The 17952-nt window shown below is 28.4% G+C and overlaps 5 protein-coding genes across 5 annotated transcripts; 1 reads left to right on the top strand and 4 right to left on the bottom strand.

Annotated features, from left to right (window-relative positions):
* Positions 1-45: 45 nt before the first annotated feature.
* On the bottom strand, positions 46-1665 carry LOC104721937 (acid phosphatase 1-like). Its single transcript, XM_010440014.2, has 3 exons — positions 1049-1665; positions 560-769; positions 46-353 (listed from the first exon to the last, which is right to left on the bottom strand). The coding sequence occupies exons 1-3, from the start codon at positions 1438-1440 to the stop codon at positions 176-178; spliced, it is 780 nt and encodes a 259-aa protein (XP_010438316.2). The 5' UTR covers positions 1441-1665; the 3' UTR covers positions 46-175.
* Positions 1666-3568: 1903 nt separating this feature from the next.
* LOC104721936 (acid phosphatase 1) lies at positions 3569-5329 on the bottom strand. Its single transcript, XM_010440013.3, has 3 exons — positions 4660-5329; positions 4211-4420; positions 3569-3880 (listed from the first exon to the last, which is right to left on the bottom strand). Exons 1-3 carry the CDS (start codon positions 5073-5075, stop codon positions 3703-3705), a joined length of 804 nt encoding a protein of 267 aa, XP_010438315.2. The 5' UTR covers positions 5076-5329; the 3' UTR covers positions 3569-3702.
* A 1064-nt stretch (positions 5330-6393) lies between these two features.
* Positions 6394-6920, bottom strand: LOC109127468 (putative defensin-like protein 158). The gene is made up of 2 exons (XM_019232238.2): positions 6779-6920; positions 6394-6658 (listed from the first exon to the last, which is right to left on the bottom strand). The coding sequence occupies exons 1-2, from the start codon at positions 6831-6833 to the stop codon at positions 6486-6488; spliced, it is 228 nt and encodes a 75-aa protein (XP_019087783.1). The 5' UTR covers positions 6834-6920; the 3' UTR covers positions 6394-6485.
* A 3343-nt stretch (positions 6921-10263) lies between these two features.
* Positions 10264-10979, top strand: LOC109127467 (defensin-like protein 163). The gene is made up of 2 exons (XM_019232236.2): positions 10264-10422; positions 10709-10979. Exons 1-2 carry the CDS (start codon positions 10266-10268, stop codon positions 10885-10887), a joined length of 336 nt encoding a protein of 111 aa, XP_019087781.2. The 5' UTR covers positions 10264-10265; the 3' UTR covers positions 10888-10979.
* Positions 10980-11976: 997 nt separating this feature from the next.
* Positions 11977-12570, bottom strand: LOC104721935 (defensin-like protein 159). Its single transcript, XM_010440012.3, has 2 exons — positions 12436-12570; positions 11977-12324 (listed from the first exon to the last, which is right to left on the bottom strand). Exons 1-2 carry the CDS (start codon positions 12485-12487, stop codon positions 12143-12145), a joined length of 234 nt encoding a protein of 77 aa, XP_010438314.1. The 5' UTR covers positions 12488-12570; the 3' UTR covers positions 11977-12142.
* Positions 12571-17952: the final 5382 nt, after the last annotated feature.

Below are 17952 nucleotides of genomic sequence, written 5' to 3'. Positions count from 1 at the left end.
GTTTCTCTCTCTCTCTCTCTCTCTCTCTCTCTCAGGCATATCAAATCAATAAGAACGTGGTACATAAGACATTAAGAATTAGCGGTCCTTATGTTCGGTGAATTACGATATACTTTCATATAATTCTTATTCATACATAAATTCTAAATCATTTAAACATACCAGTAGTCGATGATCAAGCAATGTAGTACATCGGATTTGGGACTTTAAAGGAACGAGCAGCCACGGCAAAACCTTGCAAATCACTCCATTGATCGCCGGTACTTCCATGAATTTTGTAGCCTTCTTTAACCACTTTTGATCTCTGCTCTGATTTGTACTGTGTTGCTGTTTTTCCTTGATCATTTTTACCCCTACATCAATCACATTGACCAAAAAACAACCTTAATTAGTTTTTTTTCCCCCATTATGAACAAAATAGTTAGTAGATTGGTAAATTATTTTTCAGAGATGTTGGTTTTTTACTTTCAAATATTGTATATAACTACAAGATTAAGAATTAGGTTTCCTAATTTTTACTCATAAATAGATTATAATCATTTTGGTATAGCTTTTTTACCTCAAGAGAAGTCGGTTCCAACCGAAATAACCGGCGTCCCGGAGATTTTTCGCAGTAATACTTCTTTGACTTTCATCTCTGCCGGTTAGCAGAATGATAGTGAAACCAAGTCTCTTGAGAGCTTTGTAGAGCTTCAAGCTCGCATCAAAAGCTGGTGCTTTTCCTTGAACCGCCCACTCATTGAATTTAGTATCGTCGTATGGTTCAGACCTAAATCCACCATATACAAATCATTTGCACCAAATACAAATAATCAAGTATACACTACCAATAATAATGCATACAAAAGTATAATACAGAAAAAGGGGAAAAAAAAAAAAATCTTAAACCGAGAACTAGATCTGCATGTACAAATTTTCCCGGTTTGATGGTCAACGAAGTTAGTCAATGACTTTTTTTTATGAGCTTGATTATAGAAAAAAAGAACATTAGTGTAAATAACACAGAATCCAAGGACTAATAAAAGAGAGATTATGGACATAAAATTACCCGTAACCATGAGCCTTGTAGTACTCAAGATTTGAGAGAAGCGTCTCATCGATATCAAAGACCCACGCGTCCTTGCCATCCCCGCCAAGCTTGGCCCTTTTAGCATAGGCGATGGCGTAACGAGCAACGATGTTGTAATCATTGTCGAACTGGCCTCCAGTGATATAGTTTTTAACGGAGTTAACACATCTGGACGGAACCACCTTCCAGCTTCCTGCATTGTTGGTCTCGGAGGCCAATCTCCAGCTCTCGCAGTTGGAAGCGATGGAAGAATGCTGCGGGTGCTTGGTGAAGAACGAGGAGGCCCGAGAAGAGATCGCCGGATTCACTAAGACGGCTAAGAAAGAGACGATGAAGAAGAACGTAATCGAGCTTGAACTACGAGAAAACATTTTTCGAGAGGCTTTTTTTTTTTTGGTTTTCTAAGTATTTTGTCTTTGTGTGCAGATGGAATTAGAAGAAGATTGGTCGCGTATATTAAAAAAAAGATGAAACGATGTCGTATTACACCCGCGTGATTTGTTATTGAGAACTACAATGTTCAGTCGTTGTTCACACACAGGCTGGATTAGAAGATATGATGGTGTAAAAGAGGTAATTCAAAACGTTTCCAAAAAATGTAAAAACCAAATGACCATATACAGTTTAATGAAACATATACTACTATAAAAGACTACAGGTCAAGATTCGACATTCAACAAATTAAAAGAACAATTCTTGGGTTCACTCTTAAGATGAATCTTTTTATTGACTTCTCTTTATTTTAACCAATAATAATCTGACATGTCATAATATATTTAATAACATATTTATTCACTTCTTTATAAAATAAAAAAACAAATCTGTATATATTATTATAAAATTAAAAACTTAAACCGCTTTTTTATAATCCAAACCGACATATAATTTCATTCCAATTGTAAAATCTAAACCTTAACCATTGCATTTGTAAACCCAAACCGACATATAATTTCGTTTTAATTATAAAATTTAAACCCTAATCACTTCATTTGTAAACCCAAACCGACATATAATTTCGTTTTAATTATAAAATCTAAACCCTTACCACTTCATTTATAAACCCAAACCGACATATAATTTCGTATTAATTGTTAAATCTAAATCCTAGTCATCTTATTTGTAAACCCAAACCAAAACATAATTTTATTTTAATTGTAAAATCTAAACCAAGCCAATATTTAACTTTCCTTAATTAAAAGTATACATAATTTGTTTTCTTAATCTGTTTTGTTTTTTAATTTAATTTTATTTATTTATTAAATAAAATAATGTATAGAAAATTATGATTGGTTGAAAATGAAGAAGTGAACAACTAGGTTCACCCTAATATTTTTCAAATGAAAATATATTTAGATGTTCAAAAAGAAGAAAATGATAGGTTAATTCTTTATAACGCGCTAATCACATACAGAGTTTTATTTTTTTAATGGAAACTAAGTTACTTTTCAATTGAAAATTAAGTTTTTTTTTTGGGATCTAGCTTTAAGTTGCAATCTCGTCGGGAAGCGGATTTGGCTATGTGATTGACTGACTAATTAGAGATTAGTGCTTTCTACATAAGGTAACATGTTCAATTCTCAGCCTTTAATTTTAGTTATCTTTTTGCGACTCTTACTAAACCAATAATTTTAATTATTAATAAGCGTGTTAAGTCATCTTTTTAGGTTTTACCATAGGAAATTTTATCATTTTTAAGAAACATTAAAAATAGAATACAAAAGGTATAAAAAACGCTTAAATCCAGTAAAATGGTTCCACAAATATTTTCTAAATTAATGGTTTTGATGACTACCACTAACCTTGTACCGCTGCAGTACACTTCAAAAAAAATATTTTCTTCAATGTAGAACTAGCTGAGCATACTGTTTCTATTCAATTATTGATAGTGATAGTGGTACTGGTACCTTTATTTACCTCAAGGGGTATGCACGGTTCAATATATCAGTCATTCGGGTGGATATGAGTGTACTATCAAATCGTTTCCAATGATTTTACCGGATATATTCTTGGACGGATTGGAATAATAACATTACTTGATTTACGCCGACAGTTTTACTAAGTCATCAAAACCATTAATTTAGAAAATATTTGTGGAACCATTTTACTGGATTTAAGCATTTTTTATGCATTTACGCCGTGGGTTGAACATTTTATTTGAATTAAATTTGAAATATTTTTTTTTTGTTATTTTGTTATTTACTATTAGCAATTCATCCAGCCTATTTACAATCAAATTCTTGTTGCAGAAATTATTGTCAAAAAAATCTGTATAAATCTTAGCTGTTTAACTGAATGAATATTTCTAAATATCTTATTTTTAATACAGTAATTTTTTATTTACTCTAATTAAATTATCTTAATTATCCTTAAAGATTCTAACTATTTTCTTACTATTTTTAATGGCATTTCAATATAATTTTTAACACTTTTAATGTTATTTTTATAAATGTACTTCTCAATTAATATAATATGATTATTTGGTTTCTTTATTTGGCTCCCTTTTCTCTCACTTACATAATAATCGTACTAAACAAAAAAAGGACAGGGTACATTATTTCGGTGAATTACGAGAATACATTCATAAGTTTCGTATTCAAGCATAAATCCATGCTAACATATTACTAGTTAGATTATCAAGCAATGTAGTACAATGGATTTGGGACTTTGAAGGAACGAGCGGCCAAGGCAAAACCTTGCAAGTCACTCCATTGATCGCCTGTACTTCCATGTATTGTATAGCCTTCTTTAAGCACTTTTGCTCTCTGTTCTGATTTGTACTGTGTTGCTGCTTTCCCTTGATCTTCATGACCCCTGCATCAATTATTAGATTAACCAAAAGTCTATAAACCTTAATATATTTTTTCCTCATATACCACCTGTTCATAAGTTTAGTCTAGTAGATGGCTAAATTAGTTAATTAGTGAAATAAATTTTAGAGCTGTTGAGATGTTAAAATCAATAATTTTTTTTTTCCTTCTTAAAGTCAAATATCGTAGAGAAAAATATTATACACAAGTAGCTCTTATAACAATCAAACGTAAAAGACGTAACCCATGATTTTTTTTTTTTCTTTCTTGTCTTTTTCTTCCAAGTCCACTTAATGATTTAGACCAAAAGCAAGAGAAAACATTATAGCTTTACCTCAAGAGGAGTCGGTTCCAACCGGAATAACCGGCGTAGAGGAGATTTTTCTCAGTAATACTCCTTTGACTTTCATCTCGGCCGGTTAGCAGAATGATTGTGAAACCAAGTTCCTTGAGAGCATTGTAAAGCCTCAAGCTCGCATCAAAAGCTTGGGCTTTTCCTGTTACAACCCACCTATTGAATTGAGTATTGTCGTACGGCTCAGACCTAAATCCACAATTAAACAAAATCACTTGCACCAATTAGTACGATATATAGCAAAAATAATGCAAATTAAATAAGAAAAATAGCACAAAAAAGCTCTTAAACCGAGAACCAGATCTAATGGTCAACGAAGTTAAGCAAATAATAATCATTATGACTTTATAAATGAAAAAAAAAACATTATGAATGAAACAAAATACAAGGGCTATAATAATGGAGAGAGCATGGGGCATTATTATTACCCGTAACCATGAGCCTTGTAGTACGGGAAATTCGAGAGAAGCGTCTCATCGATGTCAAAGACCCATGCGTCCTTGCCGTTGCCGGCAAGCTTGATCGTTTTAGCGTAGTTGGTTATGTAAACAACGAGTACGTCGTAATCCGCGTCGAACTGGCCACTGCTGTAGTAGTTTTTAACGTAGCCAACGCATCCGCGAGGAACCACCTTCCACTTGCCGGCATTGTCGGTCTCCACAGCTAATCTCCAGGCCGCGCAGTGAGCGATGACTTGAGATTCGCTGGGAGATTCGTCGGGAGTTTCGTCAGAGTTAGGGAGCTTGATGAGGGATGATGCACGTGAAGAGATCGCCGGATTGATCAAGACGGCGAATAGAGCGAGGATGAAGAAGGAAACCGAGCGGCTACGAGAAAACGTCATTGCTGAGGCTTTTCTCAATTATTTCTTTTTGTGCATATGGATGAACAAGATTGGCCCTGAATATAAAGTGAAATTTTACTACGTTGTCATGCTTAACTCCCACGTGATTTTTATGCAAAACATCAACGTCGATGTAATAATTATGAACTTTCGAAGGGTAACAGCGTGGATTAGATACTGTATATAAAACGTTGTCAAAATTCAAAAAATTAATAGAGGTAGTTAGAGTTCATTGATGAAATTTTTGTTAAATTGGCAAAATGAGTATTACAACAGAACCTCTATAAATTAATACTCGATAAATTATTAATCTCTATAAATTAATAATTTTTCCGGTCCCAAGAAGGGACTAGTGTAATTTTTGATACAATTCGATAATATAATAAGATAATAATTTTTTTGAAAATTATTTGTAAATATATGGTCCCATCAATAATATAAATTAATAATTATATAAAATTATCTAAATATATATATATATATACATTAATTTTTATTAGAGTTTATTTTTAACTTTTTTACTATATAAAAATCTTTGAGTGTTATATTCAAAACATTATAATTGTTATATTCCTTGTAATTGATTTTATAAAAATATTAGTTATAACGATTAAATCTTATTTTTAATTTTTTTTTACCAATTTAGGAAAACTTCTCTATAAATTTTGAATTATTAATTTATCGATAAATTAAAACCTCTATAAATTAATAGATTTTCATGGTTCCAACATTATTAATTTATAGAGATTTTACTGTATATATGTTTTATATATTATTTTTTTTGGACAAAGTGGATGTTATGTTATGTTTATAGCCGTAAGGTTATTACGCTGTAGCTCTTATTTTGAAAGACAATAAGTCCTCGGAGGAAGAATGAATATGTAGTCAAATGGTTGTTTCACTTATGTGCTGATTATGGTAGAATGTTAAAATCATGGTATAGATATACATACCGTAGATTAACATTATAAATGTTAAAAATCATCCAAAAATATATATACATTATAAATAACGATGTAAATAAACACTAAAAAATGATGAAAATATTTTGATATTTTTCTTTTTTTTTGAAACTGTTCATCATCATCATAAGAAATTCAAGAAATGATGAAGAGCTCTAAAAGTTTGGTTAGTAAAATTAAGATCATTATCATTATATATTTTATTAATTTGTATCATTAGTTTTTTTATTCCAAATCTAGCCGTAATTGTTTTAAAACTTATCAATAAAGGTGACTGAAATCTCCTTTTTTTTTTTCTAATTGTTATATATTCAATCATAAGAAGGCTTGAAGAACGTTGATAAAAAAAAAAAAAAAGGCCTGAAGAACTTCCAGAATTTTATTCATATAGAATCAAGGAAATTATTTTCTTAATTTTAATATATTATTATTTAGAAAATTTGTCTCTTTAACAATTATAAGTACAAACACATTTAGGATCTCTACCAAGTTTGGTTTTCAAACATTTTCCAACTCCATTGTATCCCATATAGCAGTTTAGACGACAGTCAACAAGGTCACAATATGGAGTTTCTGGATTGATGATTTTAGTACATAGATTTCCCTTAGCTTTCTCAACCGCTGAATATAAAATAATAATATCATGTTATGAGGTGATATATGTGCGCCCACTAAAATATTTTATGTAATGTTAAAAAAATGAATACTTTTCATGTTTGGAAGGGGAAATCATGAAATTACCTGAGAACACAAGCATGATTATGAGGAAATAATAAGAACATGATATTTTGGCCATGATCAATATCACAACAAATGAAAGCTACTAATGCTTTGTAAATTAGAGATAACAAATGAAAGTGACTTTTTTACTATTATTCTTTGTTCATATTTTTGTTTGTTTTTTATTTTCTTACATCTATTCTGTGTTCATTTATATATAAGGGTAGACATGACAACATACATCTAAGCAGAGATAATTGAAAAAGGAAAGTGAATGAATGTTAAAAGTGTAGGATTGACTACGCTGATTACTATATGCACCTTCCCACCCTATTCATTTATAGCAATTAAATTACTTCACTGAAAGAGTTTTTTTCTTCTCCTTGTGTTACTTATCGTTCTAGAATTTTTCACATAAATTAAGAAAACAAAACAGATAAATGTTGTATTATATTTTTATTTGACTATTAGAATTTTAAAAGATTTATTTTTTATTCATTTAAGAAGAGGAAATGAGATAATTTCTACTAAAACTGACATTGGAAAGAGAGAACAACAACAAAACTGAAACAAAAAATTAGACCTAAAATAACAACTGTTTTTAATCGGAGGGAGTATGTATTATTATACATAGAAATTTTTTTATATCCATCCCATAAAATCATACTAAAATTAAAAAGTGTCTTCAACTAGGTCAATCAAATAATTATTAGATTAACATTATTCCCTGATTTTCTTAGCACGTTATACCAAAAGTATTGCGTTTTAATCAGTTCACCACCATATCTATAGATTAACACTATCCCCTGATTATGTTAGTATGTCGTTAGGTTTAAGAAAAAAATTAAATTATATTCTTTGATGGTAATAGGTTCTTTTGGATTTTTTATGGGTATTTTTCAAAGGTGGTTATTAATTTGGACCACTGAAAATTGGATAAAGAAGAGAGTGAGCCTACTCCATGTTTCCTCGTCATTTTCTTCAGCTCAGCTGCTCCATTAATTTTCTTATCATCAAGAATCTTGTCAAGAAGTCGTGGCCTCGTCTCAGACTCGCAATTATTCGCATTTTCGTGATCCAAAAATAGAATCAATCATACAATGTCCTTTCTTACCTTTCGTTTTCTAACCCAGTGTGCTTCATATATTCATTTGTTAGTTGTGAGTAATTTGTATATATATTTGGTTAAGTCATAGTATTAGTTTTTGCACATCTAATATATTAATTTTACTTTTACATATAGGTTTCGAGACATTAATGGATACTAAAAATAATTTGAATTTTAAGTTTTTACTTAATTAAAATGAATCTTTGTGTCAATATTATTTTTTTAATTTTTTTTTGGCGGCACAAGTATGCGGATGAATATTATTAATATACCAGATTAGGACCCGCCCGATGTGCGGGTTTAGAGTTTTTAAAATAAAATTAATTTTAACAAAGAATATAAAGTAAATATTTTTAGTAAGTAAAAACTATCTATAAAAGTAAAGAAAAATACTTAGGTTTACTCTTCTCCCCTCTCAACCAATCAGTATGTTCTATCTAATATTTCATTTAAAAAATAATTCAAAATTAAATTAATAAGCAAAACAAATTAAGGAAACAATTTCCGTATACTTTTAATTAAGAAAAGTTAAATATTGCGGGGTGAACATCTTTCTTTACCTCATTATAAAATAAAAAAATAAAATATGTATAAATTATTATAAAACTAATAACTTAAACCACTCTTTTATAAACCCAAACCGATATATAATTTCATTCTAATTGTAAAATTTCAAGCCTAACTATCTCATTTATAAATCCAAACTGACATATAATATCCCTATAATTGTAAAATCTAAACCCTAACCATCTCATTTGTAAACCCAAACCGACATATAATTCGGTATCATCATAGGGTTTTCCATATGAGTCGGTGTACTCGAATTTGGATTTTGTTTTCAGGAGGGAAGCCTCTCAACAGGGTAATCCTGATCAACTTTTTCAATTACCATGAATTTTATGGGCAATCTGTAAAACCATAAAAAAAAAAATCAAGGTTTAGAGATCGAGGCGAATGATATTTGTACACACAATTTTTTTTTTTTTGCTATAATACACTAATGTATATCCATTTAGAAATCTAATCTATATTACCACTAAAAATGTATTTGTAAACACAAATATATTTTACTGTTAAAATATACTCTTTAGTTTTTACTGTTACCAACAAATTGTCTTTATGAATACATTAAATAACCTATTATATGTCTCTCCACTTTAACATTTTTATAGTTACAAAAATGCATACGTTAATCTTATATATTCTTATCTTATATATTACAATAACAGTTTTTTTGAATGAATTATTTGATTGGTTAAAATAATATGAGACGATCTATCTTTTTTTTCCTTCAACAATCTTTTTCTGTATGTAAAGGTGAGTATTTACATTTTTTTTAGAAACAATAATTATTGTATAATTTTCACAATCATTATTTTTTTTTTGTCATCATTGTATCATTTTTTTAAATCTTATATAAAAAGCAATCCTTTTTCGTGTAAAATTAGCAACTTAAAATTAAAATAAACAATATTATAGTTTTGAATTTTATGATATATATATATATATATATACATTATTATAGTTTTGAATTTTATGATATATATATATACATAATTTCTTTATAATGATATTTTCTAAATTTTAAAGCTGTTGAAATTTTATAATTTTCTTATAATTCTCTTCTAATATTTTTAAAACTGTTAAAAACAAAACTTTTGTTTTACATTTGAAAATTTACTAAAGTTTTTTTAAGATTTTAAATAAAATTAGGTTTTATTTTCTCTATTTTACTTTTATATAAAACTTTTTTATGGTAGATTTTAAATTTTTACAATTTTATTTTTAAAATATTAATAAATTTAGAATTTACATGTGTCAACATCTGAATGATACAATTAATAAGATAAATGATTCGATCTATTAGTCTAAGATCGTCTTATATAATAAGTCGATATCTTATTAATTATTGCAAATTTAACGGTCATTCGTATCATAAGATTTAGTTATGCCGATTGCCGAGAAATTGAATAGCATGGTGTGTATTTTTTTTTTAGGCCGACATCATCGACCATATTTGGGTCTAATCTTTTATTTTTCTTTGGTCCTCATTACATCATTATTAGATGGAATATATAAACTTTTAAACCTTTGACCATTGGATAATAAGGTTTCCATTATTTAGGTTAATAAAAATAAAAATGTCAAAGCATAAATAAAACTATGAAAGTAGAGAATAATAATAGGGAAATTAATTTATTTGTTGCCAAAAAAAAAGTGGATGCATTTTTTAGTTCTTTTGTTTTTTATACTATTTACATTAAGTGAATGAATTCTTACTATATCGCGTATTCAAATCAAATAATTTGACTCTCTTCGCTTAGTTTTTGGTCAAAGACTCAAAGTCTTCACATTTTGTTTTGAATATGCATGTTTCCTAAAAAGAGTTTTTATCTATGCATGTTTCTCTGCTCACTTGTAATCTATATAAACGTTCTCCTCTCTATGACTCCATCAACGTTCAATATCAAAAAAATTCTCCAAACAAATAATTACCAACAAGTCATGGCCAAGCTATTGTGTTCGTATCTGCTCATCCCAATCTTTATTCTCTCAGGTACAGGTTCATACGCCTTTTTATATCATTATTGAACATGTAATAAAACTTAAATATTAATTGAAACCGTGCTTCGAGCTATATCATCATTTAAGCAGCCAGCAGGAGTCGGGTCATTCGTTAGTCTGTTTAGAAAAAAATCTAATGAAACACATAATTATTTAGATTTACGACAATAAAAAACGCGATTAAGTGTGACATGACGGATTAGATAGATGGACGATGATGATCACTTACTTAAGATTAATTTGTAATCTTTTTAATAATTTTTTTTTTGTCGTTTTAGCTTTGTTGGCTTCACCAAGTGCAGAGGGGGCAAATATAAAAAGATGTTCAGTGAACGTGAAGCTTAGCAAGCCATGCACTTTTCAAGAATGCATACCAATTTGTTATCAAAAGTACAACGGGAATGGCGTTTGTACCGGAAATAAAAACCAATTTTGCACTTGCGTTTACAATTGTTAGTTTAGACAGAAAAAAAAAGAACAATCTTTAAATGGTGCCTTAAATTATACCTTGACGATATGCTCATATGAATAAATATAACATTATAAAAATATTCTATTTGCTTGTCATTAAACCGGTTTATTTATGATTGAACGAGTTCACTCTTAAACCGATGAAATTCCAAAAATTAAAACTTAACCGACGAAAATTGGAAGTTTCAACTTTGGTTCAGTTCGAAAGGCAGTAGTTAATTTATAAAAGTCTCGTGTGCTCTGTTTCGCTAAAGTTGTTTTGTTTTTTTGACAGAAATTAGTACATTAATTCTCTACGAATTTTTTTAAAAAACGCTTGGAATTATTTCTTTAATAACATAAAAATCTCAAAGTATGTAAAAATAAAGTTAAGAAATACTTAAAGAGAAGTGAATGGATTTATGCAAAAAATTGTAAAACACGAATCAGCATATATATAGTGAATCCCTTCTGCGTAACGCCGATCGTGGCATCCACTTTATATTTAGTTTATAATTTATAAAGTTCGATATGGTATTAGAAGCCTTATTGTTCTGAGTTGGTTACTTTTCTGATCTTAGGGGGAGGTATTGGTTTAGGATTTAAAAAGAATTTTAATGACTTTAAAAGTTAGGTAAAATATGTTATTATTCAATCAAAACTTTTAAAAACTCTTTAAAAATTTGGTGTTATTGGTTCTGGATTTGTAAAAAGTTATCTAAAATCTTGATAAATCTAGTGTTATTGGATTAAAAGTTTTATAAAGTCATTAAAAGTTTTATGTTATTCAAGTAAAACAAAAGAATCTTGGATTGTTAATGAATTCAAATTTTATGTTATTGGTTTAGGATTTTATATCATTTCCTTCATAACAAAAGTCATGAAAACTCTTTCATCAAATAGAAAGATTTTACAAGATTAGAAAAAACAAATCATCAAGATTTTAAAATACTTCCTAAACAATCTCTTAGAATCCTTCATTTTTAACTTTCAATTTTCTATGATTCTAACAATCAGCAAGAACATAAAGTCATTAAAATTCTTTCTAAATCCTAAACCAATATTTCTCCCTTAAACTATGTTTTGGTTCAAAATGGACAAGGGAAATCAAATCATCATATTGAGGACATCTCCGAAATTTTCCAAAACAAATCATTCAGACTGCAAATGGATGACATACGGAAGGATGAAGATCTTTTAGATATATTAAAAATTAAATTGTAATATCACTAATCACCACAATGGTTATAAAGAAAACACATCTAACAATTAAATAGACAACCACAATTTTGAGGCCCTCCGACTTTAGGATCGTCAAAACATTTGCCAACTCCATTGTAATAAGAAAAGCAGCTTAAACGGCAATCGACAAGATCACATGGAGTTTCCTTTTTAATCGTCAAATGACATCGCTTATCCTCAGCTCTTGCAACCATTAGAAAAACTACAAAAGTAAAACATCGTGGTATATACATATGATCAATCACAATTCCACAAAATTATCATGTACATGTATATTTTGTATGCTTATAAATATGGAAACGTATGAAATTACCTGACAACACAAGCATGAGTACAAGGAAATAAGAACATGATAACTTGGCCATGATCAATATATATTACAGCTAAACAAAGACCGAAGTTTTGTGAAACTAGAGGTGATACGGAAGGGTCCTTTGTTTGATTAATGTTTAAATGGCTGTGTATAAATGGTTATGTGTATACTATTATATACTGGTTGCTAGGTATGGTGTGTTCTTTTTTTCTTTGTTTAAGTATCACTATCATCCAAAGCAGGATCTCTAAACATTTGGTAACTTTAAATTTTTTTAGAGATCTTACCTTTTTTGTTTTGGACGAAAGGAGATCTTTCTTTAAATGGATTCTTTACAATATACATTAACCATAATTATAGAAAAACGAATCGGTGTCCTCAATAAAATTGTAGTACCGACTGATCTATTTCTAAGTCTAATTACTCAAATTATTTGATGCATTTATTCATAAGTACTGTGCCTATAATCACTCCAATCAAAATCCATTCTCTAATCATCAACTCATTTACCAAATTAAAACAAGCTTATCTATAAAGATAAATATCTAACCAAATTCTTTAGAAAGTTAAAAGCACTCGGAAACCAAATATCTAACCAAAAAAAAAAAAAAAAAACTCGGAAACTGATTATGGCAACGAAAATATATACTCAACGGAAATGGAAATCTCTCAGGTTCCAAATCTTCTTCTTTTTAACTCATAATAATCTATATTAACATTTTTGAAGTACATTTTGTGTTATGTCCTTTTAGTTTTACTTATTCAATTTTTTATTTATAACATTAACTCTTCAAAAATTTCCATAAATAGTATCACGACAGATTTTGTTTTCTAAATCTATATTAATATTTTTGAAGTACATTTGGTGTTTTACTCTTGAAGTTATATGTATTTAAAAACTTATTTACAAATTTAATCCCTAAAAACTTTTCAAAAATAATATCATTTCAGATTTTGTTTCTTAAATATTTTACATTTCATTCAAATCAAAAATAAAAAACAGCAATCAATATTATATAGAAACAAAAACTATGATATATTTCTATTTTATTTTTTAACCTGTGAGTTTTGATTCTTAACGTAAGAAAAACTTCTAATTATTTAAATATTATAATTAATATATATATATAAATTTAATAAATTTTAAATTATTATGAATATGTAAAATTAAAAAAAAAATACTATATAATGTGGTTATAAAAAGGACATGTTGGAATTAATAAAATATTATTAAATATGTGGTAACACGGGTTAAATTCTTATTTTATTATTTGCCAACATTATAAATATTATAATATCTGACATATAAAATCAATTTGTTTTACCTAAGATTGTGTAAAATAATTAATTCATTAGGAAAAATGTGACTTAATCACATCATATAAATGACTTATTATGTATTTAGATCGCTTATTTTTTTGTTATAATAGTTAAAAATCGAAATAGAATCTCAAACACTAAACAAAACAAACTAAATATAATAAAAAATGATCATTTATTACAGGTTAAAAAATTAATATAAATATTTAGTCGCACAAGCAGCCGGAAAATTAATTTATTTCTCTATTTATAAAACATCCAATATTTAACAAACAAATAGAATATAAAATATAAATAATAATAATAAAACTATATGCACGCGGTGTCCCGCGGGTTAAAATCTAGTATATATTCTAAAACCTTACTATTTTTCAATTTTGATACTAAAAGATTAAAGATTAATGTGTAGTGTATATAATCTTTGATTTATAATATTTGTGACTCAAATCCTAATAATTACAATAAACACACATATCTTAATTTTTATAGAACTACTAGATTTTAACCTGCGGTACACCGTGGGATTATTTCTTTTACTAAAATCATTAAATTTCAAGTTGTAATTGTTAGTTAATTTTATAAGTTTTATTTGATTTTTAAGATTGTATAGTTGCACTTTGATTGTTAATTCTACGAATTAATCTGTGGTATACAACACAATAATTTATTTTTGTTATAAATTAATTTCACCAATCTAAGAAAAAAATATACGGAGGATGAGCCAGAATTCATTACAAAACTTATTAATATCCTTTTATATTATTAAGTTGTACCAGTTTGTTTATAATAATCATGTATATAGAGGTGTCAAACAGGTCGGTCCACATTTCTTTTTTCTTGGACCGCAGCGGGTCAACCCGCTAATACCGTGTTCGTTAAAGTTATGCCAAAGCATGTCCTCAACCTAAATTTTATATTAATTATTCCTTAAAAAATTAGTGGCAAAGAAAAAAAAGAAATTTTAAAATAACTTATAATATTGATACTTTGTAAATATCTTAATTGGTATACATTAGATTTCCTCACATTATCACATATTTCACGAATTATATATACATAACTATGTAAAAATATTATTTATATATAATATATTTATTTTAATCTTATATTTGTAGTTTTCGGGACAACCCGCCAACCGCAGACGTACCTTGCTAAAATCTGTAATCCCGATAGACTTAATTGTGAGGACCATCTTTTAACGGAATACCACATGCCTATATTTTCTATATAAATTATATCTTTAGAAATTTATTACTTTTGAGTATATAAAACCGATGGTCGTAGCGATGAATTATTGACATTTTAAATTTATAAGAATATCAATCATAACCCATCCCATAATCATTTAATTTTATTAAAGTTTTTTAAATAATATATTTTAAATCTTTTATAAAATTAATTGCTTTATAGAAATCAGACTGTTTAGGAAGTTAAGATTTTTTTTTATGTATTTTTTAGGGATTTTATTTGGTAGTGTTAGTTTTCCACAAATCTTGTTGTAGATTAAATATTTTATATTTAGTAGAGGAACTCTTTAGATTTTCTATATATTGAAGAAGGAAAATCTGGAGGAATTTTTTTAAAATTAAAAAATTTGAAGTAATTGAATATGATTGATTGGAGCGAATATAGATTTTCCTATATTGGAATGGCAAAAATTTTGTTTAGTTTTACAGAAAATTAGGTTCGGAGGTGGAGATAATTTAGGAACATTATACTGGATTGATAGGAGGATATTTAATTCACATACCTTATTTTTGCATATTTCGATTTTATCTTTCATTTTTTTTAAAATGTTTTAATGATAATGGCATTGGTTGAAAATACCGTCAAACTTCAAGACTACTTTGACAAAACTGGTGCAAAAATGTTAATATAGATAACCGGCGTAGGACATCAAAACTAATCTCCCACTAAAAAAGTTGACTAGAAATAGTTTGATTTAATAAATAATTAGACTAAAGTATCTTTGTAGATCTTCTATTTAATCCCTATTATAGTAAAAGAGAAGTACAACTTATACAACGGACAAAAATACCCCTCACGTCAACAACTAGAAACATCAGCGAGAAGGTTAAAAGTGATTTTAGTGTTAGTTGAATTGGGTTTTATTTAAAAACAAACCCGAAATTTCGAAATCGGATATACTTGACAAATGGTGGGCTTTATATGGAAGACATAGACCTTAGGAGCTCCAAACATCTATAAAGAACTTTAAAAAAAAACGACATTAGTTGGGTTTCCATAAAGGGATTTACCTCTATATCACAAATAGTAACCCCAAAATTTCGCAAAAAATTCGGAAACAAATCTCATATAAAAGATAGCAATCTCCTTTGCATATTTGTTAAATCTCTAAAAAATCTCATCAATATATTAAAAATATAGCAATCTCTTTTGCAAATTTGTAAAATCCCTAAACAGTCTCATCAATATACTAAAAAGATACCAATATCGGTTGCAAATTTGGAAGCTAACCATAACTGCTTTTTAAATTCCCTAATTCGTTTAATAGAGAAAAAGCGATAATTAGTTACACCTATAAACAATAGCTTCACTCACGGTAATTAGATATTTGATGAATATCCCCTAAAATACACGAACAAGATTTTACCTAATTGTTCATTAGTAATTCCTTCATATAAATATAACTTTATTATCAAAAGGACCAATACACCATACCTTCCTTTCTCTCCTACCAGACCTTCTCCAATGGCTCCCGAAATCACTCCTACCAGACCTTCTCCAATGGCTGCCGAAATCACACCTATCACAGATTTGCAAACAATCAAACCATTCAAAACAGGATGGAGGATTCAAGTGAAACTATTCATTCTTGGAAGCAATATACCGTCTTCTCCAGAGAGACTATCAAAATGGTTTTAGCAGATATTTATGTAAGTTTTCTCTACTCTATTGCCATTGTTTCATTTGAACTATATTTAGCTGTTTATTGTTTTCAAATCTACTACTATTTTTTAAAAAACTAGGGTACCCACATTCATGTAACGGTAAAGAAGCCATAATTTGGAAAATTCCAGAAAATGATCATCACTGGAAACTGGGTGATCATTGAAACGTTTTCATTGACTAAATCTGTGGGAAAATTCAGAGTTACGAACCATGTTTATGGTATGACTCTGATCAACAGACGTCCATCAAGAGAAACTATTGATCAACACGATTTTATATTCTTCAACATCTACTGCATAAAATGTATAATATGTCAAGTAATCATATACAAAATACTGTAAATAAGCTGAAATTATTGTTTTGGCTATACAATTATGGTTTTCAAATATAAGATCGATTGTTTTGGATACATATAGGGTAAGAGTATAGTCCTATGTAATCGAAACAATATAAAGAAAAGCAACTGAGAATATAAAACAACTTACGAATCCAATTGAATTGTTTAATTGATTCGGGAAACTATTTGGGTGAAATTGAATCAATCCGATTGGCACTTTGATCAACCACATAATCCCACCGAATTGCTTTAGAGTAATTGGTTGTGTAAACAAGTCAGATTTAACAGCTCTATGAAAAATATGTGGAAGATTGGAAGATTTGGGATCTAAGGTTGATCGAATGGAAGATGAAGAGTAAACGATGAAAAATGTTTTCTTTGATGGAAGAAATGTAGTAAACTCGATTCATTTTCCTGTTATCAAGATAGAGGTTTTAAAAAAAAAAGTTATCCTAAAAGGCCAACGTAGCCCACATCAGAAATCTCTAGAAAACTAAACCCAGACCCAAGTTTTTAGGTGTATCAATAAAAACATATTGCCCAATTTATGTTACTAAAAAATAACATATTTTGAAAAACCACTATTTTACTTAAAATTATTTATATATAATATGGTCAGCACATTCAGGGTATACATTCAGCATGTATATGACGCCTAGAAAAATAAATACATAGTATTATGTACATATTAATTTTAACAAACAAAAAATTTTAATATAATATTCGACAACCACATCTTAAGTATATTATTATTTTATTCTATTTATATCCCGTTTTATTACATATTTCACTAACCAGTTTCTTAGAGTTGTATACTACCGTTTTAAAATAATGGTCTACAAAATCTTTAAAACTCACAATGTAATAAATGCTCTATTTTTATGTGTTTTGAGCAGCAATAGCAAATAGGAGGAACAAAAATCTATATATTAAACCGTATCCCTAAC

The sequence above is a fragment of the Camelina sativa genome, chromosome 11 (assembly GCF_030686135.1).
Source record: "Camelina sativa cultivar CO46 ecotype springtype chromosome 11, ASM3068613v1".
Classification (NCBI taxonomy): domain Eukaryota; kingdom Viridiplantae; phylum Streptophyta; class Magnoliopsida; order Brassicales; family Brassicaceae; genus Camelina; species Camelina sativa.
The sequence above is the reverse complement of the archived record's forward strand: the minus strand, read 5'-3'. Positions and strand labels throughout refer to the sequence as shown.

What these genes read in the sequence shown, in the direction of transcription:
- LOC109127467 (XM_019232236.2), top strand. Translation starts at nt 10,266, where the DNA reads ATGTTTCTCTGCTCACTTGTAATCTATATAAACGTTCTCCTCTCTATG. An exon ending in CCCAATCTTTATTCTCTCAG is followed by an intron (nt 10,423 to 10,708) that starts GTACAGGTTCAT and finishes TTGTCGTTTTAG; the next exon opens with CTTTGTTGGCTTCACCAAGT.
- LOC104721937 (XM_010440014.2), bottom strand. Translation starts at nt 1,440, where the DNA reads ATGTTTTCTCGTAGTTCAAGCTCGATTACGTTCTTCTTCATCGTCTCT. An exon ending in TACAAGGCTCATGGTTACGG is followed by an intron (nt 770 to 1,048) that starts GTAATTTTATGT and finishes TGGTGGATTTAG; the next exon opens with GTCTGAACCATACGACGATA. An exon ending in TGGAACCGACTTCTCTTGAG is followed by an intron (nt 354 to 559) that starts GTAAAAAAGCTA and finishes TGATTGATGTAG; the next exon opens with GGGTAAAAATGATCAAGGAA.
- LOC104721935 (XM_010440012.3), bottom strand. Translation starts at nt 12,487, where the DNA reads ATGGCCAAGTTATCATGTTCTTATTTCCTTGTACTCATGCTTGTGTTG. An exon ending in ACTCATGCTTGTGTTGTCAG is followed by an intron (nt 12,325 to 12,435) that starts GTAATTTCATAC and finishes TTACTTTTGTAG; the next exon opens with TTTTTCTAATGGTTGCAAGA.
- LOC109127468 (XM_019232238.2), bottom strand. Translation starts at nt 6,833, where the DNA reads ATGGCCAAAATATCATGTTCTTATTATTTCCTCATAATCATGCTTGTG. An exon ending in AATCATGCTTGTGTTCTCAG is followed by an intron (nt 6,659 to 6,778) that starts GTAATTTCATGA and finishes TTTTATATTCAG; the next exon opens with CGGTTGAGAAAGCTAAGGGA.
- LOC104721936 (XM_010440013.3), bottom strand. Translation starts at nt 5,075, where the DNA reads ATGACGTTTTCTCGTAGCCGCTCGGTTTCCTTCTTCATCCTCGCTCTA. An exon ending in TACAAGGCTCATGGTTACGG is followed by an intron (nt 4,421 to 4,659) that starts GTAATAATAATG and finishes TTGTGGATTTAG; the next exon opens with GTCTGAGCCGTACGACAATA. An exon ending in TGGAACCGACTCCTCTTGAG is followed by an intron (nt 3,881 to 4,210) that starts GTAAAGCTATAA and finishes TAATTGATGCAG; the next exon opens with GGGTCATGAAGATCAAGGGA.